The 25,679-nt window shown below is 40.5% G+C and overlaps 1 protein-coding gene across 3 annotated transcripts in view; it reads left to right on the top strand.

Annotated features, from left to right (window-relative positions):
* Positions 1-25,679, top strand: part of LOC100656214 (kinesin-like protein KIF16B) — a 373,573-nt gene that overhangs the window by 160,177 nt on the left and 187,717 nt on the right. For all 3 annotated transcript variants that reach the window (XM_064275760.1, XM_064275759.1, XM_064275761.1), the window contains exons 13-15: positions 1,131-1,250; positions 2,113-2,164; positions 3,796-3,933. In XM_064275760.1, the coding sequence (XP_064131830.1) occupies positions 1,131-1,250; positions 2,113-2,164; positions 3,796-3,933 (310 nt within the window). The remainder of the gene's footprint in view (positions 1-1,130; positions 1,251-2,112; positions 2,165-3,795; positions 3,934-25,679) is intronic.

Consider the following 25,679-nt stretch of genomic DNA (forward strand, 5'->3'; position numbering starts at 1 on the left):
GGGCAGACGCGTGTGGAGTTCCTCTGCCTGGGCCTCTTGCTGGAGCAGCAGGTGCATGCTCGGGTGTGCTGCTGGTGTCTCTCACTGGACAGGGGGGCAGGGGAGGGAGTGCTGGAATCCACGTGCACAGTCTAGTTTTCGCTGTCTGTCACTGAGCCAAGCCAGAAGCTGCCATAAAGTAGGCATGTGCATGGGTGTGTGAAACCTCTGATGCTCCATGGGGTCAGGGTGTGTGTAGGTGGTGGGTGTGCGCCGTAGGAGGGTGCCTCCTGCCATGAATTAGATGAGCAGAGAGATGATAGATGAGGCTAGGTGAGGGTTGGGGGCTTATGTTATGGTCCCTCATCAAATGAGGTGTCCTGGGTAAGGGGTCCCCTGCCGCTTCCTACCAGGAGGGTGGGGATAGGTGGAATGGGCTCCTTTGGTTATTGGATATGGGTGCTCAGGCCCTTCCCATCCGCTGTAGCCAGCATTTGGGACCTGCTCCTGACTAAGTGGTGGGGATGTCTAGGGTCTGTTGGGGTGGGGGACCTCCCGCTGCCACTCCACGTCTGCACTGCTTTGTGCATGCTACTCACCCCTGAGGTCAGGACGTGTTGCCCGTGCACAGCTGGTTCTGGACCTTGGCTCTTTCCCTGTTCTTGTTTCTCTCCGAGTATGTCTATATAGTTTCTCTGTCTCTTATGGGAATGTTGTGGGGTTGCCTCTGTGTTCCTCCTCTGCAGTTGCTTCTGGCTTTGTCTTAAAATGACCACATCGAGCCAGAGTGCTTGGTAAAGCCCCTCTGTTTTGTGATATTCCTTGCTTGCTGTATTCGTTCAGTTTTCCTTCCACTTGTGTTCAATTCAGTTTTTTATCCTTCCTTTTTGAAGTTCAGGTTCCAGGTTTGTCGTCTGCATTTGTCACTTAGTTTTTTGTGACTTTGCTGTAAAGGGTAGTTCATTTTTATATTGAGCTCTTTATGTGTTCCAACTTCACTTTGCTTATGACAAGTCAGGATTTTGACATGTAGTTTAAGGCCTATTTTTTGAGTGAGAAATAAAATATTATTCATTTTAACAGTCTAAAGAACACCTGATACGAAATTATCTTTCTCCAAAGTAACCTTTTCCTTTTCCTCTTAATTTCAGGAACAAACCCTAGCCCTTAGGAAGGAAGGAATTGGAGTTGTTCTAGATTCTGAACTGCCCCATTTGATTGGCATTGATGATGACCTTCTGAGTACTGGAATCATCTTATATCACTTGAAGGTAGAAACTGCCTATGTGAAACATTCTAATTTTGTTTCCAGTATTTTTCTTAAGTTGCTAGGAAGGTTTATTATAATACTCTATGGCCATGAACACAACTATTAAAGAATATGTAACAAATCCTTGAGCCCTTTGAGGATTTTCAACAGGTAATTGGGATTCTTTGTTGTTAAAAGTTTCAATGTTTATGTGGTTCTAAAGATAAATTATAGTCCATTCACTTCTATTTTATAGAATCAGTAAGAGGAGGCAAGGAGCAAGTAGACAGACTGAGGAAGATAAGTTATAAGCACCTAGAACTGGGATTTGTTATACACAGTTTCCTGGCCCTTAGTGGTAATTATAAAATTGTGTTTCCTGTCTACATCGTTGGGCTTGGTTCTGAGGAGGCTATTCATGTCAAGACAGCAGAATTCCACATCAGTAGCCATTGTTGCCACTGTGACCTTGACATCTGTATCCTCTCTCTGATCCATGACTTAAAATGAGAGTGGCACTGCACGTGTATTTTCTGGGGTTTCATAAATTATGTTTTAGACATAAGGAAGCCCCTGGCCACTGGAGAAGAAACTCATCAGAAAGGATAGGGGAACATCAGTGAGATTACTGCCATGAGCACGTTACTGATGCATGCCAGAATAGGAGCCACTGTTGAGCAGTAAGCATGGGGAGTTCGATCTCATTTTACAGGCAACACGAAGTGTTGTTACAGAGCCTCAGCAATTCTACACTCAGGCTGTGGCCTGCCCAGGTCATTGTTCACCCCATTGGTCACCAGGCTGTTTGGGCTTAAATGAAAAATGGTGAAACATGCCATTTCTCCTGTTCATACTAATAAATTTTACTTGCCTTTTCTTCCCAGGAGGGCCAGACATATGTTGGTAGAGAAGATGCTTCAACAGAACAAGATATTGGTGAGAATCTTTTGTCAATCATCTCTTCCCAGTGATTTTTAAAAATCATATTTAATGAAAAGTTTTCTTTTGAATGACTGACATTGAAGTAATTATAGAAGAGAAGACCTTTTTTCAAATGCAGTGTTGATCATTGTATGTGTTTCTGTAATTTCGAACACAACCCAAGGGAATAACACAGAACAATTAGTTTAGTGAATAAAACGGAACTGTGAATCCTTTCCTCTCACCCTACATGTATTCTAGTCCCTGTCAGTCTTTCAAGAGTGTAGTTATCTAAATCACTGTACACTTCTCACAGTGGGCAATGTTTGATGGAAATAGGTCAACAGACACAGATAAAGGATATAAACCCTTTTTAATGGGAAGGATATAGACATTAACCTGCCCAAAGATGACTACGCAAAGTACGAGGCAACACAGCATACACCCAGATGGAGGCACAGATGGATGTTTTTTTCTTGAAAATCTTCACAAGCTACACGGATAACCAGTGACTCACCCTGAGCTGGATAAGGTCCTGCTTACAGTCACCACACAGGCCATTTTTGGTGGTGGTGGTGGTCATGCATGTATGTGTAGGTGGCAAGGTGGGGATGACAAGGCTAGGAATTATATCCTCCCAGCTGTTTCCAGAGTTTCTGGCTGTAAACCTGCTTTCTTGCTAAGTACCAATCAATGATCAAGCTGACCCCAGCATATTCCTACTTGTGTTTATTATTTTACTGTGAGATTGGGAGAGTTGAAAGCCAGTTCCCAGAAGTCCTCAGGTTTCACTGTTTTTAAGAAGTTGGCATCAGGCCTCTTCTTCTAATCATTGAATTATATGTTTGACCTTTGGGGTAGGTATAAATGGTGATGAACGGCAAGAACACATGCTTTCTGTGAACAGAGAAGTTCAGTAGTGCAGTTCTTTAGAGATAATAGATGCTATCTGGTCTTAACTCCTGAGAAGCTGGGCAAGAACTGTGCTTAAAATGGCATGAGTTTACTTGCCAGGTTTACTTGCCTAGCCATTCATCAAGCAAGAATACCCCAGGATGGTCACATGTGATAGGATAAACCTAAGCAAGCACATGCTCCTTGAGAGGTTCGTGGAAGTCAGGTTCTCTCAGAATCGGCAGAGGCTGCTGCAGTGTGTATCCTTGTACAGCTTCCCAAGATCTGTGCCACACCACCCTTACATTTTGTTTCTGCTCCTCAAACACAGTGTCTCTAAGTGTGGAGGTCATGATAAGTCCTTGACCCATGGAGCACTTTTGCCACTTATATTTCTCTGTGGCCTCTGGTGGCTGATGAAACAAATATTATTTAGTGTCAAACAAATTGACTCAATGGTGATCAGTAAAGACAAGTTACTGAACTGTTTTCTCCATGAAGGTGAAATAAATTAACATCCCATAACTTATTTCCTTAAACAAGGGATGTCCAGACCGTTTGTGGTAACATTCAAGGGGTCCTTCCAGTCATATCAGTTCATGCCATGAACTTCTAAAATTCAGTTTTTCTTACTGAACATAAATGTTTATTTCACAGTACTTTTATGGAAGGGGGATTACTAAAAAAATTTAGGAATGATTGTAGTAGATCTTAAAGAAAAAAATTTTTTTTGTTTTTGTTTTCCATCTTAGTTCTTCGTGGCCTTGATTTGGAGAGTGAGCACTGCATCTTTGAAAATGTTGGGGGGACAGTGACCCTGATACCCCTGAGTGGGTCTCAGTGCTCCGTGAATGGTGTTCAGATCGTGGAGGCCACACACCTAAACCAAGGTATCTGGTTTTTGGTTTCCGCAGTTCTTTGTTTGTATTGTTGCTAGAAGTTGACTAGGCGATGGGAGATGATGGATAAAAAGGATGAAGACTTACTTGTTCTGCTCTGCCGTTTACTGTTTTGCTGAAGAGCTTCTTTATGATACATGTTTTCTTGTTGAATTAAATTTGAACAGCAACAACAAAAAACCAAACTTGTTGCTGTCGAGTCGATTCCAACTCACAGTGACCCTATAGGACAGAGTAGAACTGCCCCATAAGGTTTCCACAGAGCGGTTGGTGGATTTGAACAGCTGACCTTTTGGTTAGCAGTCATAGCTCCTAACCACTGCACCACCAGGGCTTCCATACGTGTAATTGTCTTAAGTCATTGCTGTTATGGAAACAGACAACATGAAAGGATTCCTTTTTAAGTTAAAAAATATCCTTCAAATGCAAAACTCTAGCATAGTAGTTTCTTTTAATAATTTTATTTCCATTATTTATATTCTTTTTATGAATAGTTACACATATAGAACCTGGCATTATATCTTTTTGAAATAATTTCAATATTATAAAAAAGTTACAAGAATAGTAAAAATTAATTTTTAATTTCAGAGCCATTTGAAAGTAAATTACTAACATGGCGCCCCATCATCTCTGAACACTGTAGTGTTTGTTTCAACAGCACATACCCTGCGTATCCGCTATACAGCTCTATTAGTATCCCAGAGCTGCTGTAACAAAATCACTGCAAAGTAGGTGGCTTCAAACAACAGAAACTTGTTCTCTCACAGTTCTGAAGGCTAGAAGTCCAGATTCACTGTGTTGGCAAGGTCATGTTCTCTCTGAAAGCTCTTGGGAGAGATCTTTTGTCTCCCAGCTTCTGGTAGTCCCAGCCCTTCATTGGCATGTAGCTCCATCTTCACATGGCGGTCTTCCCTCTGTATCTCTCTCTCAGCCTCTTCTCTTCATTTAAGGACACCAGTCATAAAGATATTAGGGCACACCCTAATGACCTTATCTTAACTAATTACATCTGCAGTAACCATGTTTCCAAATAAGGTCCCATTCACAGGTACTTAAGTTTAGGACTTGAACATAATTTTTGGGGGACACAATTCAACTCATAACAATAACCATTTAAATTAGTTACATTCTTACCATCCAATTCTTAAACCCCAGTCAGATTTCACCATTCATCCCAACAGTGTCTGCTACAGGTCTAATATTCAGTCTAGCATCATGTGTTACATTTGGTTGCCATAGCTCCTGAGCCCCAGTCTGGAGGAGTCCTTAAGTATATCCTTGACTTTTATGATTTTTAACACCTTTGAAAACTGCAGGTCAGGTGGTGTTGTAGAAGGTACCTCAATTTGGATTTAGCTGATGTTTCCGCATAATTAGATTAAGGTTATGTAATTTTGACAGTGATTTTAGAGAAATGATGCCGTGTTTTCCTCATATCCCTCCAGGGGTTACACAATTTCTGTTTGTCCCATGGCTGAAGACGTTTACTTTGATCACTTGATTAAGGTGGTGCCTACCAGGCTTCTCCCCTGCGAAGTTACTCTTTCCCCTTTCTTGTTAATAATTATATTGGGAAGGTACTTTGAGATCATACATAAGCCATTCCTTAGCATACTTTTCCTCATTGGTTTTAGCATCCACTGATATTTTTGGCTAAGTTAGTTATTGCTCTGATAGTTACCAAATGGTGATTTTCTTACGTCATCATTCCTTCTACTTTTGCTAGTTGGCTTCCTGTTGTAAGAAAGAGCTTTCTTTTCCTGCCAATTATTTTTTTCGTTGACTTATTTAAATCAGTAGGTGCACACAACTTTCTGTTTTATTTCGTAGGTTTAGTCCTATTATCATTATTTATTTTGATATTCAAATTGTCCTGTTTGGCCAGTGGGAGTCCCTTCAAGCTGGCTTCTGTGTTGTTTTGGCTTGTTTCCATCACACTGTGAACACTGCTTTTTTTTTTTTTTTCCTGACACAACAAGGTATTCAGGTTCATCTTTTACTTTCCTGGAATCAGTCATTTCTCCAAGGAGTGCTGGCTCCTTTTAGTAGAGGATGGTATTTGTTTAGAAACCAAGACCGAGGTAGCAAGTGGAGTACTGATGCTCTCAGACCCTCTCTGAGGGCAGAGTTAGAGAAAATGTGTGCCTGCATGTGTGTGCGTGTGTAAAAAATTTACAACTGTGTTTATTTCTACAACTATCTTGGCCACTGTTTGTTAGTTTGTCGTACAGTGGTAGCTTGTGTGTTTCTGGATACTGGAAGCTATACCACCGGTGTTTTACATACCAGCAGGGTCACCAATGGTAGACAGGTTTCAGTTGAGCTTCCAGACTAAGGCAGACTAGAAGAAGGACGTGGTGATCTACTTCCGAAAACATAAAAGTTAGCCAGTGGAAACCTTATGGATAGCAGCAGAACATGGTCTCGTATAGTGCTGGAAGATTAGCCCACAGGTTGGAAAGCACTGAAAATAATTGGGGAAGAGCTGCCTCTTCAAAGTTGAGTGGATTTTAATGACGTGGATGGAGTAAAGCTTTCAGACCTCCTTGTGCTGATGTGGCATGACGCAAAATGAGAAGAAACAGCTGTAAACATCCTTTAGTACTTGGAATGTACAAACTATGAATTGAGGAAAATTGGAAGTCGTCAAAAATGAAATGAATTGATTTAAGATCGATATCCTAGACATTAGCGAGTGGAAATGGACTGGCATTGGCCACTTTGAATCAGTCAATTATGTGGTCTGCTATGCTGGGCATGACAAATCGAAGAGGAATGACATCACATTCATCGTCTAAAAGAACATTTCAAGATCTATCCTAGAGTACAATGCTGTCAGTGACAGGATGATATCCATATGCCTGTAAGGAAGACCAGTTAATACGACTATTATTCAGATTTACATACCAACCCCTAATACCAAAGATGAAGAAATTGAAGACTTTTACTAACTTATGCAGTCTGAAATTGACTAAACATGCAATCATGATGCATTAATAATTACTGGTGATTAGAATGTGAAAGTTAGAAACAAAGAAGAAAATCAGTAGTTGGAAAATACAGCCTTGGTGATAGAAACAGCGCAGGAGATTGCATGATAGAATTTTGCAAGACCAATGACTAATTCATCAAAAATACCGTTTTTCAATGACTTGAACAACAACTATGCACATGGACCTTGCCAGGTAGAATACACAGGAATCAAATTGACTACATCTGTGGAAAGAGATGATGGAGAAGCTCAATACCATCACATCAGTCAGAACAAGGCCAGAAGCTCACTGCGGGTCAAACTGTCAGTTGCTCTAATGCAAGTTCAAGTTGGAGCTCAAGAAAATGAAAGCAAGTCCTGAGGGCAAAAGTATGACCTTGAGTATATTCCACCTAAATTTAAAAACCACCTCCAGAATACATGTGACGTGTCGAATACTAATGACTGAAAACCCGGAAGAGTTGTGGGATGACACCAGAGACATCATACATGCAGAAAGCAAAAGGTCAGTAAAAAGACAGGAAAGAAAAGACTAAAATGGGTGTCCGAAGAGACACTGAAACTTGTCCTTAAACAGAAAGTAGCTAAAGCAAGAGGAAGAAATAATGACGTAAAAGAGCTGAACAGAAGATTTCAAAGGACGGCTTGAGAAGACAAAGAAAAGTATTATAAGGAAATGTGCAAAGACCTGGAAAACCAAAAAAGAAGAATGCGCATGGCATTTCTCAAGCCAAAAGAACTGAAGAAAAAATTTAAGCTTCAAGTTGCTATATTGAAGGCTTTATGTGCAAAAAATTGAATGATTTAGGAAGCATCAAAAGAAGATGAATACACAGAGTTACTGTACAAAAAGAACTGGTCGATGTTCATCGTTTTAGGAGGTGTAGTATATGATCAGGAACCAATGGTACTGAAGGAAGAAGTTCAGGCTACACTGGAGGCATTGGTGAAAACCAAGGCTCCAGGAATCGATGGAATACCAATTGAGTTGCTTCAGCAAACAGATGCAGTACCCGGAAGCACTCACTTGTCTATGCCAAGACATTTGAAAGACAGCTGCCTGGATAACCGACTGAAGAGATCTGTATTTGTGACCATTCCAAAGAAAGTTAATCTAATGGAATGTAGAAATCATTAAACAGTATCACTGATATCACATGCAAGTAAAATTTTGCTGGAAATAACTCATCAGCAGTTGAAGCTGTACATCGACAGGCAACTGCCAGAAATTCAGGCCAGGTTCAGAAGAGGACCTGGAATGAGGGGTATCATTGTTGATGTCAGATGGATCCTGGCTGAAAGCAGAGAATACCAGAAAGATGTTTACCTGTGTTTTACTGTCTATGCAAAGGCATTCAGCTATGTGGATCATAACAAATTATGGATAACATTGCAAAGAGTGGGTATCCCAGAACACTTGTGTTCATGAGGATCCTGTACACAGACCAAGAGGCAGTCATTCAAACAGAAAAAGGAAATACTGCATGGTTTAAAATCAAGAAAGGTATGCATCAGGGTTATATCTTTTCACCACACTTATTCAATCTATATATTGAGCAGATAATCCAAGAAGCTAGACTATATGAAGAAGAATCAGGATTGGAGGAAGACTCATTAACAGTCTGCAGTATGAAGATGACACAACATTGCTTGCTGATAGCCGAGAAGACTTGAAACACTTACTGATGGAGATCAAAGACTATATAGGCTTTGTGTGGATTACGCCTCAACATAAATAAAGAAAACAAAAATCTTCACAACTGGACCAATAAGCAACATCAGAAATGGAGAAAATACTGACGTTGCCAAAAATTTCATTTTACATGGATCTGTAATCAACACCCATGGAAACAGAGTCAAGAAATCAAGTGGCATATTACATTGGATAAATCTGCTGCCAAAGACCTCTTTAAAGTGTTAAAAAGCAAAAATGTCATTTTGAAGACTAAGGTGTGCCTGACCGAAGCCATGGTATTTTCGGTTGCCACATTTGCATGGGATAACTGGACAATGAATAAGGAAGAACAAAGAAGAATTGTCACATATGAGTTATGCTGTTGGTGAAGAATATTGAATATACATACCGTGGACTGCCAGAAGAACAAACGAGTCTTGGAAGTACAGCCAGACTGCTTCTTAGAAGCGAGGATGGTGAGTCTTTGTCCCATGTAATTTGGACATGTTATCAGGAGGGCCCAATCCCTGGAGAAGGACATCATTCTTGGTAAAGTAGTAGTTGAGCGAAAAATGAAGATGTGCAAGGAGATAGATGGACAAAGTGGCTGCAACAGTGGGCTCAAACATTGAAACGATTATGAGGATGGTACGAGACCGGGCAAAGTTTCGTTCAGTTGTGTGTAGGGTTGCTTTGAGTCCAGACCAACTCATTGGCAATTAACAACAGCATTTATCTTGGTATATTGAAACATATATATTTCAGTATCCATATTAATAATAAGAGTTCACACCATTACTTCTTAATCGAACTCAATATCGTAATGTTTATTCTAGTTTTGTCCCTTTCTTTATCCGTAGCTCCTTTTCCTGATAATGAAAACGCTGGCTCCCATTAGATAATCAATCTCCTATCTCTACTGTTTTCTTTTCACACAGACCCTCTCCTGTCCCATGGGCTGTGACATCCCATGCTGAGTCACCACTGTCCTCACCAGTGCCTTAGTGCAGAAACCTTCTTTGTCTCATGTCAAGTGCTTCCCGCACCCTCCTTCTTAGTGTTCTTTGGTGATCCTTGGCATTCCTTGACTCTCCTTGCTGATCCTTGGCAATCTTTGGTGATCCTTGGCATTCCTGGACATGTAGATCATTTGCTGTGTCTGTCTTCATATGGCCTCTTCCCCCGCCGTGCGTGCCTCTGTGTCAGTTCTCTTTTTATAACTCAGGAGTGATTAGGTTTAGGAGCCACCCTACCTGGGTATGATCTCATTAATATAACAAAAGAAAACCCTCTATTTCCAAACAGGATCATACCTACAGGTACAGGGGCCAGGACTTTAATACATATTTTTGGAAGAGTCAGTTGTATTTATAACAGGGATGGAGAGTCAGGTTCTTGCCAGACAGTTGGGGAGCCTGACATATTAGTCATGGTGAGAGACTGTCTCTGCCCTTAGCCCAGAAAGTCGCCATCATTGTCTGACTGGTAAGAGGTCACCCTGTGGGACTTTTCAGTGGAAGTCCCTGCTGGAAATCTCACATGCTTTTCTGTGCACAGCAGGAGGTTACACAAGTACCAGATGACTTCACTAGTGACCTGTGTGATTGGAGTATAGACCCCAGCCAGATGTACCTGTCTGATCTTTATTAGGACCTCAGGTGGGGTCCTGCTGTTACTCATCCTGGCAGCAGGGGGTGCTGCATGAATCATGGTAAAGGACAGTGTCTCCTTGTCCCAGAGTGAGAGGAACATGTTCTCCTACTTGGCCTTCCTAGAGCACTGATTGCATCTCCCTCAGTAAGGTCAGGGTAGTGACCTTATAATGACTGATGCTTATTGCTACAGGATTGTGGTTTTCACTATCATCTTAATGACTGAATAGAACAGTCTCACTATTGCCTGCTAGAATTGTGGAAATCAAACCTGTTTTTTTGTTTGTTAATTTGTTTTCTCAATTAATTTGAATGCGTACTCCACTATTATACCTATAATCACTTTCTAGTTTTGATTCAGCTATTTTCCCAATATTATAATGTTTCCTATTTAAATACAATTTTGTTACTTTTAAAAATCTACTTTTGATTTGCTTGAATCTGTTGATCTTTGTGATTTCTGTAATAGTTTTTATAGCTGCCTTAGAACTTGGTTCCATTTTCTGTTATTTTTCTCATAATTTGATTATTTTATTTTTTCAAGGTTTATGTTGAAATATTTAGTTATTTAATATATCTGGAGTTCATTTGGTATATAAATTATAGATACAATTTAACTCCCTGCCACACACATTGTTATATCATTTATTATGTATTCCTCCCATCTTATGCCAAGGTTTCTTTTAAAGAAACTTGCTTTACCAAAAATTGAAAGCGTATCTCTTTTTTGCCTTTTCACTTTATTCCTGTACTCTGTAATTATTCTTTTGTACCAATACGACACAGTTTTAACTGAGTGTTTTGTTTTTCTATTCATGACTTAATTTTTTTCGAGAGAATTTTAGAATCATTTTGTTTTTTTCAAAATATCGTTTGAGGAGGTAGAATCTAGTTTTGTTTGTATTTTTAAAAATATATTTCTGTCTTGGAACTTCCTTTTATTCAAAATTTTCTAATTTTCATCTATTTTTTCTGTTAAAACTTTTAGGTTTTTAAGGTATGTAATTGCTGAACTGTGTTTAGTTGTGTATACAAAATTCAGAACATACTTATATATATTAACTGCCCTAAAATGGGGGGAAAAACCCAAAAAACTTCATTGTACAATAAACTAATGACGGAATCACATTTTTCAACCATAGAGGGCCTTTAAGAATTCATAGGGAAAGTGAGGCCCAAAGAATTCAGGGACTGCCAGTTCTGTGCTCTGTTTCTCCTTCCTGTAGTCTGCTACTGTGCTGGGAAACCCAAATGCCCTAAGTGCCACCTGTGTACTGGGAAGTAGGAGAAGCAGTTATGGTTGGCATTAATTTGGGGAATTTTTTAACATAGGCAGTTCTTGAATCACAAATAGCCCACAAACATCAGTATTTGCTGCTGGCCCCCCCTGGATTTGTAGCCCCGGCCATCGGACTGCTTCCTCCGCACGCTCCCCCTGCCACAGCCAGCATCCTCCTGAGCTTCTGGGACTTCTGCCACCCATAGCGCTGGTCACTGGATGCAGAGAAGGCCGAGTGGGATACAGTGACCACCGTTCCTGCCATGTTATGAGTTAAATAGTCTCTTGTGGGTTTTCCTGGAAGTTAACTGTTGTTTGGAATGAGGTGAAAAAAATCAACTCAGAGTACCAAACAGTGTGCTAAAAAATGAACTTTTAGAACATATACTGTTTAATATAGGAACTGCCTAGAACTTAATATTTAATTTTGGGGTTACCTTTCCACCCTTCTCCCCAAAAGATTATTAGCTTATTTATTAAGTTAGGAGAAATTGCTTATTATTTCATTGTCATTCCGTTTATATGTTGTTGTTGTTAGGTACGGTCGAGTTGGTTCCAACTCATAGCGACCCTGTGCCCAACAGAAGGAAACACCGCTGGTCCTGCACCATCTTTCTAATCATTGTTATGCTTGAGCCCATTGTCGTAGCCACTGTATCCATCCGTCTCATTGAGGGTCTTCTTTTTATTTTTTACACGTTATTTTTTTTATTTATTTATATTGTGCTTTAAGTGAAAGTTTACAATTCAAGTCAGTTCCTCTTACAAAAACTTGTACACGCATTGTTATATGACCCTAGTTGCACTCCCTATAATGTGACAGCACACTCCTTTTCTCCACCCTGTATTTCCTGTGTCCATTCAGCCAGCTCCTGTCCCCCTCTGCCTTCTTACCTTGCCTCCAGGCAGGAGCTGCCCACATAGTCTCTTGTGTCTACTTGAGCCAAGAAGCATGTTCCTCACCAGTATCATTTTCTGTCGTATAGTCCAGCCTAATCTTTGTCTAAAGAGTTGGCTTTGGGAATCGTTTTAGTTTGGGGCTAACGGAGAGTCTGGGGGCCATAACCTCTGGGGTCCCTCCAGTCTTAGACCATTAAGTCTGGTCTTTTTACTAGAATTTGAGGTCTGCATCCCACTTCCCTCCGGCTCCATCAGGTATTCTGTGTTGTGTTCCCTGTCAGGGTAGCCAGTGGTGGTAGCCAGGCACCATCTAGTTCTTCTGGTTTCAGGCTGATGAAGTCTCTGGTTTATGTGGCCCTTTCTTTCTCTTGGGCTCATATTTTCCTTGTGTCTTTGGTGTTCTTCATTCTCCTTTGCTCCATGTGGGTTGAGACCAATTGATGCATCTTTGATGGCCGCTTGCTAGCTTTTAGGGTCTTCCTCTTTTTCGATGACCCTCTACCAAGCCTGATGCCCTTCTCCAAGGACTGGTCCCTCTTGATAACATGTCCAAATTACACGAGACCAAGTCTCACCATCCTCATTCCTAAGGAGCATTCTGGCTGTACTTCTTCCAGTACAGATTTATTCTTTCTGGTAGTCTGTGGTATATTTAATATTCTTTACCAATTCCATAATTCAAAAACATCAATTCTTCTTCAGTTTTCCTTATTCATTCTCCAGCTTTAGCATGCAAATGAGGAGATTGAAAATACCATGGCTTGGGTCAGGTCACCTTAGTCCTCAAAGTGACATCTTTGCTTTTTAACACTTCAGAGAGGTTTTTTGCATCAGATTTGCCCAATGCAATATGTCATTTGATGTCTTGATTGCTCCTTCCACAGACATTAATTGTGGATCCAAGTAAAATTAAATCCTTGACAACTTCAGTATATTCTCCTTTTACCATGATGTTGCTTACTGATCCAGTTGTGAGGAGTTTTGTTTTCTTTATGTTGAGGTGTAATCCATACTGAAGGCTCTTGTCTTTGATCTTCATCAGTAAGTGCTTCAAGTCCTCTTGGCTTTCAGCAAGCAAGGTTGTGTTATCTGCATATTGCAGGTTGTTAGTGTGTCTCTCTCCAATCCTCATGCCCCATTCTTCGTATATTCCATTTTCTCTGAGTATTTGCTCAGCACACAGATTGAATAAGTATGCTGAAAGGATGCGACCGTGACGCACACCTTTCCTGATTTTAAGCCATGCAGTGTCCCCTTGTTCTTTTCAAATGACTGCCTCTTGGTCTATATATAGGTATAATTATGTTTCTAATTCCCTTACGGATTGAAGAATGATAGATAAATAATAATTATATCATCTATGTAACATTTTTTTAAGTGGCTTTTTTATCTCAAACTTTTACGTAAATTGAAAATCCATTTTAATAAAACACACCTATTCTGGCTAGTTCAGTGAATTCAGCAGCTGGAGCTAAGTTTTTGATCTTCGTATTGATGCTTGGCTATGACTTGTCCTAGGAAAATAGTAGCACTAATTGGCAGTCAGGAGTCATTGTCAGAATTGTCGTTCCCTCCTGAGTACTCTTAATTGTTTTACTGCCGCGGTGTCATGATTTTTAGATTTGAAGGGCCTGAGTTCCTCTGGCGCTCTGCTGTGCTACTGAACAGCTTTCTCGGTATCACTGTTAATGAAATTGAAATAAAATGCTGTGTTTGAAGGTGTTAAAATACTGTGCACTGAGTGTACATGTCACTAACGAGTCTTAAACCAAAAAAAAAGACTGCCGTCGAGTGGATTCAGACTCAGCAACCCTGCAGGACAGAATAGAACTGCCTCATAGGGTTTCCAAGGAATGGCTGGTGGATTCAAACTGCTGACCTTTTGGTTAGCAGCTGAGCGCTTCCCCACTGCACCACCAGTGGGCTTAGGGCAATGAAATACAACATGATTTTGAGTTTCAAGGCATTACATGAGAGAAGCAAGATGGAAACTTTTTTTTTTTTAATACACACATTTTAATACTGAAAGAACCAATCTAGGGTTCAGGACTGCAGGAACGGTTTAAAACTGGAACACATTTTTAAAACACAAAATGATATAACATTGTTCATGGCTATTAAAATACGTAGTAAGAATGAAAAAGATGTGAATGAGACTAATACATGCCAGCCTTAGAATGGAGTTTAAACCTCAGGAGAGGAAGAAGGGATGTGATTAGGCAGAGCTACAAAAGGATTTTTTGCTAAAGCAAAAAAAAAAAAAAGTTTACATGCTTCATTAAAATATAATAATTGGGTAACAAGACTAAACAGGACTGAAGTATACATTTTTATACTACAAAACTCTCACCTTTTACCCATGAAGCAGTTTTTTAAGTAAATCATGTATAGTGTTTGTGCACAGTCGTGCCCACTCTCAGTTGATTTCTACAAAGGCAAATAGTCCACATTAACAGATGGTGGCCAAGCCTCTTGGAGATGGGTCTTGGGGGAACTGCCATATTTTATCAGATCAAGCCAGGAAAGAATTAGAGCAGGCCATTCATTATCACTAATATGCTCATTCATAATGCTTTAACTATTCCTACCAAGCTTAAACAGTATGTGTGCTATTTTATCGCCTCTTCAGCTCTCCAAGTCAGGCATAAGTCACATGCCCACATCCCTGAGGACCATGGATGGACAGCATGTAGTGTTTTGGAGTGTAGATAATTCTGGTCATTTATTGTCCTAAACCCAATGTCTGGTTTACTGGAATGGTTATTGGCCTGATGGCCAATCCTGACTCATTGTCTCTTGGTCATCCCAGTGGATGTCACTGGTCTCCAGCCCACTAATCGGATCCATGACAGGCAAAACAGAAAGAAACCTCTCTGAAGCAGAGCTAAGCAAGCATTTGCCTTTGGTAGAAGTGAAAGGTATCAAGAACAGCAAATACAGATTGAATATTAACCCAAGTTGTGGTGATCTTTAACCACATTAACGCGGTATTCTGCTGGATTCCTGGTTCACCCTGTAGTATCAGCAGCTTCCTACTCTCGCTTCTTCACTACTAGTTTCCAGGTTATTGCTGATGATTTGCGTTTAAACATGTCTGTTCATTAGTAAATTGCTCTTCATCTGGAAACGTGTTAGTTAGGCTGTTCCATTAAAAAGCACATGTAGTAATTACCGCTTCCTTATCTAAATCAGTTAACATACTTGTGAATGCCAGCTAATAGGAGATTTATCTAAATTTAGCAGGTTGTCACTATCACGGTGAAATTATTTACCTCCATCAGTTAACTGCCTTACTTTTTCCAGATGGCATCAACTGCCCTTCTCCTGCCTTAAGTTACAAGAATGTTTCCATCTAGTAGCATCTCTGAAATGAAGAGCTTTGGTTAGTATTGTGAGCATTAAATGTGATGATGTATATAATATGGGGAAACCCTGATGAGGTAGTGGTTAAGAGCTACGGCTGCTAACCAAAAGGTCAGCAGCTCGAATCCAACAAGTGCTCCTCGGAAACCCTATGGGGCAGTTCTACTCTGTCCTATGGGGTTGCTATGAGTTGGAATCGACTCGATGGCAATGGTTTTATATATATGTATAAAATATACCTTGCCTGGAGCCTGGTACCCTGGTGATATAGCAGTTAAGAGCTACGGCTGCTAACCAAAAGTCGGCAGTTCAAATCTACCAGGCGCTCCTTGGAAACTCCATTGGGGAAGTTCTACTCTGACCTATAGGGTTGCTATGAGTTGGAATCGACTCGATGGCAGTGGGTTTTGGTTTCTGGAGCCTGGTACATAGAAAATTTCCTCTTCCTCTTTCTTGAGTTCTTCCAAAATAAAAGCATGGGATAGATACCACTGGATTTAGTCATACTCTTCAACTGACGTGTTCTCTGAAGCTTAGTTCTCCTCACTCCTTGTTGTATGATTCGGCTTGCCAGAGAAGAAAGCGTGACTTTGACCGTGGTGTCTTGTTCAAAAAACTTGAGCTCTTCTTGGTAGAATCTATGGTCCCAGATGTTTCCCTTTTTTTTTCTTTCCCGTATACTTAATATGATTATTAAAATGATTATAAAAATCAAGTGCATTATAATTTAAAACTCTTTTCAACTTTTGTCTTAAAATTGCTGGGGACTATTTTCTCTTATTTAATTTTAATTTTATTCGTATGGTTGTTGAGAATATATACAGCAAAACATATACCAATTTAACAGTTTCTAAAATTTTTTTTTTAAGTGTACAGTTCACTGACATTGATTACATTATTCAAGTTGTGAAACTATTCTCACCCCCCCTTTCTGCATTGTTCCTCCCCTATTAACATACACTTGCCACCCCATAAGGTTCTTATCTAAATCTTTTGAGTTGCTGATCTCCATTTGATCCCATATGAATAGTTCTTAAGAGAGTATATAATGCTCAAGGCAGACATTCTTTACTAGTTAAGCTAAATTATTGTTTAATTTCAAGAAGACTTCAAGGGGTATTTTTGGTTTAAGTTTAAATAGTTTAAGGCAGTAGTTTCAGGGGTTCACCCAGCCTCCCTAGCTCTAGAAAATTGGGAGTCCTTGGGTATTTGAAATTCTTTTCTGTATTTTTCCCCTTTTGATCGGGATTCTTCCGTAGAATCTTTGATCAAAATGTTCAGTAATGGTAGCTGGGCACCATCCAGTTCTTCTGATCTCATGGCAGAGGAGGTATTTGTTCATGGAGGCAATTAGGCACACCTTTTTCCATATAAAAAAAAAAAATTTTTTTTCCCCCCATATCTTCCTCCTATTTCTTACTCTCCTTTCTCTGTTGCTCCATGCAAATAGAGACCAATTGTTGTGCCTTGGATGGCCATCTGCAAGCTTTTAAGACCCCAGGCACTAAGCAACAAACTAGGAGGTAGAACAGAAGCACTAAACATGTTATTAGGCCAGTTAACTGGGGTGTCACGTGAAACCATGACCCTCAGCCTCCAAACCAAGGGACCAGATCCCATGTGGTGTTTGCGCATTAGTTGCCGCAGCAGCTACTCTTTTTTTTTGTCATTGTTGCAAATATTTCTATCATACGACTTTTGCCACCTAAACTTTTTACAGGTGTACAACTTATTGACAGCACTGCAGTCATCAGCCGTGCAACCCTACCTTAATCAATGTGATTTTTCCATCACCATAAGCTGAAGCTGGGTGTCCTGTAAGCGGTAGCCACCCCTCTTCTCGCTCTGTTCTGCCCCTGGTAACCACTAATAAGCTTTAGTCTCTCTGCGTTTGCCTTTTCTCATCTTTTTACGTAAGTGAGGTCAGACAACACTTGGCCTTTTGTCTCTCTTATTATTTTCTTTTTGCTGCCGTATGTTATTTTAGAGCTGATGGTTGATCAATACAATTAATTTTTCTGTTCGTATCAGTGGACCTCTTTGGTCTTTTTGCACGTTTGGCAGATCCACTGAACATTTGTGTCTCTTTTTAGAAATATTGCAGAAACTGCATCTGGGGATTTCATACTTAGGCGTATCTGAATATGTTATGCTTGAACGCCAAAATGTATTTGCATCTATTCAAGCACTCAGAAACAAGGAGCAGGTGATTATCTGGGGAGTGGAGCTGAAAAGCCTTCGATAAAATTTTCATCTGCCAGAGGGCTGCTATGAGTTGTTCAGAAGCAAATTAAAAAAGAATTTTAGTGGAACTAGAAAGGGAAAGAAACCTTTCAGCAGGTTAGCCAAGGTATCCGGTTAGCAGAAGAGACCTTTAATGCACTAAAAAAGCCACCAGATATTATTGTCTCCCTCTCTCATTTCACCTAACTTACCCACATTAAAGAGGAAAATTAATAGTAGACATCTTATCTGATTTTGGAAACCCTGGTGGCATAGTGGTTAAGTGCTACGGCTGCTAACCAAAAGGTTGGCGCAGTTTGAATCCACCAGGTGCTCCTTGGAAACTCTATGGGACAGTTCTCCTCTGTCCTATAGGGTCGCTACGAGTCGGAATCGACTTGATGGCACTGGGTCTTTTTTTCGTTACTTTGATTTTAAGGTTTTTCTTATCAGTGAAACCAAATATTAACCAAAAAAAATTTGACCCAAAGTGCTCTACAGCAATGCGAATTTGTCTTTTCCTGCTAGAAAAGAGTAGTCAACAAAACCATTATTGCCTCTTTTAATGAAAAAGACTCTAGGCTCTTCTAATTTAAATCTCTTATTCTCATGGCTGCAGGTGGGCAGAGGTTTGTCTTAGGCTTGGTTCTCTAGGGGAGCAAAATCAGTGGTGGGTGTTCGTATATATATGTGTATATATATGTATGAATTTGTGTGTGTGTATATGTATACGTAGGTATATATAAGATGCATCTATCAGTTTGTCATACAGTGGGGGCTTGTATGTTGCTGTGATGCTGGAAGCAATGCCATCGGGGTCACCCATGATGGATGGGTTTCAGCTGAGCTCCCAGTCTAAGACTAGGAAGAAGGACCCGGTGGTCTGCTTCTGAAAGGAATTAGTGAAAACCTTATGAATAGCAGCAGAATATTGTCTGATATAGTGCCAGAAGATGAGACTACGTCTCACATACTTTGGGTATGTTACCAGGAGGGATCAGTTCCTGGAGAAGTAAAGTAGAGGGTCAAGAAAAAGAGGAAACCCCTCAACGAGATGGATGGGTTGACACAGTGGCTGTAATAATGAGCTCAAGCATAGCAACAGTTGTCAGGCTGGTGCAAGACTGGGCAGTGTCTCAGTCTGTTGTGCACGGTGTTGCTATGAGTCGAAACCGAAACCAAACTCGTTGCCACTGAGTTGACTCTGACTCATAGCAACTGTATAGGACAGAGTAGAACTGCCCCATAGAGTTCCCAAGGAGCGCCTGGTAGATTTGAACTACTGATCTTTTGGTTAGCAGCTGTAGCACTTAACCACTATGTCACCAGTGTTTCCATATATATGTATATATATCTGTGTGTGTGTGTGTGAATATATATATATATATATATATATACACACATACAAGAGAGAAAGAGAGATTGATCTGTCTCAAGACATGGCTTACGGAATTGTGGAGGCTGGCAAGTCCCAAATGCGTGGTTCAGACATCAGACTGGAGGCTTCTCCTGAGTCACATGGTTGCGTGGACTGATGAGCCCAATATCAGCAGGTCAGACATCAGGCTGCTGGCTCAAGTCCCAAGAATCGGAGGTCAGAGATTGACGAGCTGGATGCAGGATCCATAGAGCAAATTTTGCCAGAGCTTATATGTATATATTGGACTGCTAAGCTACTTGAATCTACAGGTTTTTGTCTGTCTCCAGATTTGAGAAGTTTTCAGCCATTATTTAAGTATTCTTCATCACACCACTTATCCATTTGTTCTGGGACTCCATGAACAAAATTTCTGTGAATGTTAGCTCTTTTGGTATTGTCGCATAGGTTAATACATGTTATTCCATGGATGTTAAATATTTTGGTATTGTTCCATAGGTCCCTGAGGCTCTGTTTATTAATTTTTATTGTTCGGTAAACTTCTAGCAAAGATTGGATAATTTCACTGGTTCTGTCTTCAAGTTCACTGACTCTTTTTCTCTGGCATATTCATTCTGTTGTTGAGACCATCCAGTGAGTTTTTTTTTGTTGTTGTTGTATTGTTCTGTCTTAAAATTTGATTCTTCTTTATATCTCTTCTTTGTTGAAACTTTATCTTTCAATTTGTTTCAAAAGTGTTATTCCATGTGAGAACATTTTTGTAATAACTAAAGTCTTTATCAGGTAATTTCAACATCTCTATCATCTTGGCATTAGCATCGGTTGATTGTTTTTTTTCCATGCAAGTTGAAATTCTCCTGGTTCTTCTTATGCTGAGTAATCGCATTGTATTCTGGACATTTTGAACTTTATGTTATGAGACTCTGGGTCTTGTTTAAATCCTATGGAAAATTTTGATATTTTTGTTTTAGCGGGCAATTGACCTGCTTGGATTCAGGCCATAAGTTACAATCAGCTTTCCGTGGTTTGTGGTTCCAATGCCAGCTCAGTTTTCAGAGCCTTTGCAGTGCTAGTCCAGTCATTTCCATGTGTATACTGCCTAATGGCCAGTCTGGCACCCAGGTAGTGGTCTCTGAGGTCACTTTCCTGAATTTCTTTACCATCTCCCAAGTATTGTCAGGTTCTTTGGATATGCTGTTTTCTGTCCTCTGGCTAGAAATCTGGAATTTTGTTTACTGCTCTGTGTACTTCCAACTCCCACGTTCAGGCAAGCAGTGAGAGAACAGAGAGAGGGGAAAAAAAAGGCAGTAAGGGCCTGCCTCACCCTCTTGGGACCCCAGATCCTCTGATCAGAAAGGGATGTTCTGTGCTTTGTAGCTTTAGGCATCGGTAGGCTCTCTGCTGCTGCCACTGTTGCTGCCAGGAGACCCGTTGCCCACTCCTTGAACCTGAACTAGAGGGCTTCTCCTGGAGTTCACTATATCTGCATTAATGTCCACTTTTGCATTCCTCCTTAGTCCCAACCAGGGAACACTGGAGGAAAAAGAAATGGTAAATTCACCATCAGTTCAGTGGTGCTTCAGTTTCTGGAATTTTTCAATCTGTGTGCTACTGTTTACTTTTTAGGGCTCTGAAACAACAGCTCCATGTATCCTTTCAGGCTGTAGCTGCATTCAGTGGGTGAGACAGGGTGGAGTGTATATACCCAGAACTGGAACTCTTCCCATAGGGTGGCTTTAGAGTGCTGAGAAAGGGAACATTTACCCAAAGCTGAATTCTCAAGAGCAAGAATGTATTTGTCGTGATAGTGTATGGTGAAAAAATGACTTAGATATCCTTTGACCAGAGTATATAGTGAAGAAATATCTAGAGAATGGGAGTGTGGGAAGATAATGTAGGAAGTAGGAGTAGTGGAAGACAAAGGCTGGTGAATCATGGGCAAGTTTATAGGGCTTTTCAATCCCATACGGGTCCCATGAATTTTTGTGAAAGGTAGAAGGGAGTCAGTGACCACCATGCAGTAGATGAGTAACGTGGACACAGAGATGAAGGACAGTAAAGCATTTGTGTGACCCAAAGGGAGACTGTAGACTAGCAGTAACAAAAAGGGATTGATGGAGGTGAGAGACTGCTGGAGCTTAGCGTGAAGGGAGGCATTTTGTGAGAAATATTCAACCTCCTATCAGCAGCTTGGAACGTGTGGGAGGCTGGAAATGAACAGTTGAGATTGTTATTGACAGAGAATAAGCATTATTGTTCATAACAAAGAATATGGACCACTGGGGTGAATTGAAAGAAAGTTACTAATACCAAGACCAGTTAGCATAATGGCTTGCTTTCTGTACCTTAGTATTTATAATTTTACTATCTACTGCCTTGAATTGCTCTCTAATTATTTCATATGGTTTCTACATTTTTTTCTTCAGAAGGACAAGACCTGTTCCATGTAATTGTTTTGTACCTCTCAAAAGGCTTTAAGAAAAAATAAAATCAGCCTCCCACGCCCCGTACATACTCAGCCAGTACACACATTTGGGCAAGTAATTCTTCATGGATTGGCTGGAAACCTCAATAGCAAAGACTGAAGATCAATTTTCTTTATTCTCCAGAGTCCCAGAATCTAAGTTGGTAGGAGTAAACAGAAATTTAAGTGATTTATCTAAAGCAGGAAATCTTCAATCCATATTTGAACTGTAAGCATTAAAAAGGAAGGGACAAAACCCGTGTGCCTTTTTGGCAAGATGTCAGCACATTTATATCATTTGCAAATGTCAGCTGGTGATCTGATGGTATGCTTTGCTACTGACACCTGATACCTCTTATGAGAGCGCATTACCAAGCCATCAACCCCAAGCCATGTTTCCTGTTTGAATTAGTGTAGTATTTATGTGAAGCTGAGTCAGCTATAAGAGCTCTGATGGTACAGTGGTTAAGTGCTGAGCTGCTAACTGAAAGGTCAGCGGTTCAAACCCGTGAGCTGCTCTGCAGGAAAAAGGTGCGGCAGTCTGCTTCTATAAAGATTTACAGCCTTGGAAACCTATGGGGCAGTTCTGCTCTGTCATACAGGGTCACTATGAGTCAAAATCAGTTGGACAGCAGTGAGTGGTTTTTTTTGTTTGTTTGTTAGAAGTCAGCTGTGGATGTTAGGGAGGAACCCTGCTTGCACAGTGGTTAATAGCTCCACTGCTCACTGGAAAGATCCGTGGTTCAAACCCACCAGCTGCTCCATGGGAGAAAGATATGGCAGTCTGCTTCTGAACAGATTTAAAGCCTTGGAGACTCTTTGGAGAAGTTCTCCCCTGTCCTGTAGGGTTGCTGTGAGTCAGAATCGACTCGATGGCAAAGGGTTTGTTTTGTTTTTTTCTTTATAGATGTTAGAGAACTTTCTTAACCACCACAAGTACTTTGTCAGATGTTGATTTTCCATGTCTAGCTGCTCACAGCCACTTTTAAGATATAGAAAAAATTACTATAATTCGTGTGTTCTAAATACTAAAGTCTGTGTCTTGGCGGTAGATCGCCAGGCCTTTCTTCCTGGTCTGTCTTAGTCTTGAACCTCTGTGGAAACCTGTCCACCATAGGTGACACTACTCGTATCGAAATACTGGTGGCATAGCTTCCAACATCACAGCAACAAACATTCCACCACAGTACAAAAAACTGACAGGTAGTGGAAATTAGACTTTATCAGGTCATTAAAATGGTGCCATCATCATAGTTTTACTTTATCTTCGTGTAAGTCACAGTGGTTGCAACAGTGGGCTCAAGTGTAACAACAATTGTGAGGACAGCACAGGACCAGACAGTGTTTTGTTCTGTTGTAAGTAGAGTTGGAATCGATTCAGCGGCACTTGACAACAGTCAGTATTTTGAAGACATTTAGGTCGAATGAAAATTATCCCCGCACCAAACATAAACAAGTTTCTTTGTGCTTAAATCAGGCAATGGTAAAAACTTTACCATGCTGTTGTTGTTAGGCGCCGTCAAGTCGGTTCCGACTCATAGCGACCCTGTGTACCACAGGAGAAAACACTGCCCAGTCCTGTGCCATCCTCACAATTGTTGTTATGCTTGAGTCTATTGTTGCAGCCAGTGTGTCAGTCCATCTTGTTGAGGGTCTTCCTCTCTTCTACTGACCCTGTACTTTACCAAGGGTAATGTCCTTCTCCAGGGACTGATCCCTCCTGACAACATGTCCAAAGTACGTAAGATGCAGTCTCTCCATCCTTGCTTCTAAGGAGCATTCTGGTTGTACTTCTTCCAAGACAGATTTGTTTGTTCTTTTGGCACTCCATGATATTCAGTATTCTTCACCAACACCACAATTCAAAGGTGTCAATTTTTTTTCGGTCTTCCTTATTCATTGTCCAGCTTTCACATGCATATGATATAATTGAAAATACCATGGCTTGGGTCAGGCGCATCTTAGTCTTCAACGTGACATCTTTGTTCTTCAACACTTTAAAGAACTCATTTGAAGCAGATTTACCCAACACGATGTGTCTTTTGACTTCTTGACTGGTGCTTCCATGGCTGTTGATTGTGGATCCAAGGAAAATGAAATCCTTGACAACTTCAGTCAGTCTTTTCTCTGTTTATCATGATGTTGCTTGTTGGTCCAGTTGTGAAGATTTTTGTTTTCGTTATGTTGAGGTGCAATCCATACTGAAGGCTGTGATCTTTGATCTTCATTAGTAAGTGCTTCAAGTCCTCTTCACTTTCAGCAAGCAAGGTTGTGTCATCTGCATAATGCAGTTTGTTAATGAGTCTTCCTCCAATCCTGATGCCCCGTTCTTCTTCATATAGTCCAGCTTCTCAGATTATTTGCTCAGCATACAGATTGAACAGGTATGGTGAAAGGATACAACTCTGATGTACACCTTTTCTGACTTTAAACCAATCAGTATCCCCTTGTTCTGTCTGAACAACTGCTTCTTAATCTATGTAAAGGTTCCTCATGAGCACAATTAAGTGTTTTGGAATTCCCATTCTTCTCAATGTTATCCATAATCTGTTTTGATCCACACCGTCAGATATCTTTGCATAGTCAATAAAACACAGGTAAACATCCTTCTGGTATTCTCTGCTTTCAGCCAGTATCCCTCTGACATCAGCAATGATAGCCCTGGTTCCACGTCCTCTTCTGAATGCGGCCTGAATTTCCGGCAGTTCCCTGTCGATATACTGCTGCAGCTGCTTTTGAATGATCTTCAGCAAAATTTTGTTTGCGTGTGATATTAATAGTATTGTTCTATAACTTCTGCATTTGGTTGGATCACCTTTCTTGGGAATAGGTATAAATATGGATCTCTTCCAGTTGGTTGGCCAGGAAGCTGTCTTCCAAATTTCTTGGCATAGACGAGTGAGCACTTCCAGTGCTGCATCCGTTTGTTGAAACACCTCAATTGATGTTCCATCAATTCCTGGAGTTTTGTTTTTCTGCAGTGCCTTCAGTGCACCTGGGACTTCTTCCTTCAGTACCATTGGTGCCTGATCATATGCTACCTCTTGAAATGGTTGAACGTCAACTGATTCTTTTTGTTATAATGACCCTGTATTTCTTCCACCTTCTTTTGATGCTTCCTGCGTCGTTTAATATTTTCCCCGTAGAATCCTTCACTATTGCAACTTGAGGCTTGGATTTTTTCTTCAGTCCTTTCAGCTTGAGAAACACTGAGTGCATTCTTCCCCTTTGGTTTTCTATCTCCAGCTCTTTGCACATGTCATTATAATACTTTGTCTTCTGGAGCCGCCCTTTGAAATTTTCTGTTCAGTTCTTTTACTTCATCATTTCTTTCTTTTGCTTCAGCTGCTTGATGTTCGAGAGCAAGTTTCAGAGTCTTCTCTGACATCCGTCTTGGTCTTTTCTTTCTTTCTTGTTTTTTCAGTGACCTCTTGCTTTCTTCATGTATGATGTCCTTGATGTCATTCCACAACTCATCTGGTCCTCAGTCATTAGTGTTAAAGCTGTCAAATCTATTCTTTTTTTCTTTAGATGGTCCTAAATTCAGGTGAGATATACTGAAGGTTGTAGTTTGGCTCCCATGGACTTGCTCTCATTTTCTTCAGTTTCAGCTTGTACTTGCATGTGAGCAATTGATGGTTTGTTCCACAGTCGGCCCCTGGCCTTGTTCTGAGTGACAATACTGAGCTGTTCCATCATCTCTTTCCACAGACGTAGTTGATTTGATTTGTGTGTGTTCCATCTGGCGAGGTCCATGTGTACAGTCCCCATTTATGTTGGTGAAAAAGATATCTGCAGTAAAGAAGTTGTT

The sequence above is a fragment of the Loxodonta africana genome, chromosome 24 (assembly GCF_030014295.1).
Source record: "Loxodonta africana isolate mLoxAfr1 chromosome 24, mLoxAfr1.hap2, whole genome shotgun sequence".
Classification (NCBI taxonomy): domain Eukaryota; kingdom Metazoa; phylum Chordata; class Mammalia; order Proboscidea; family Elephantidae; genus Loxodonta; species Loxodonta africana.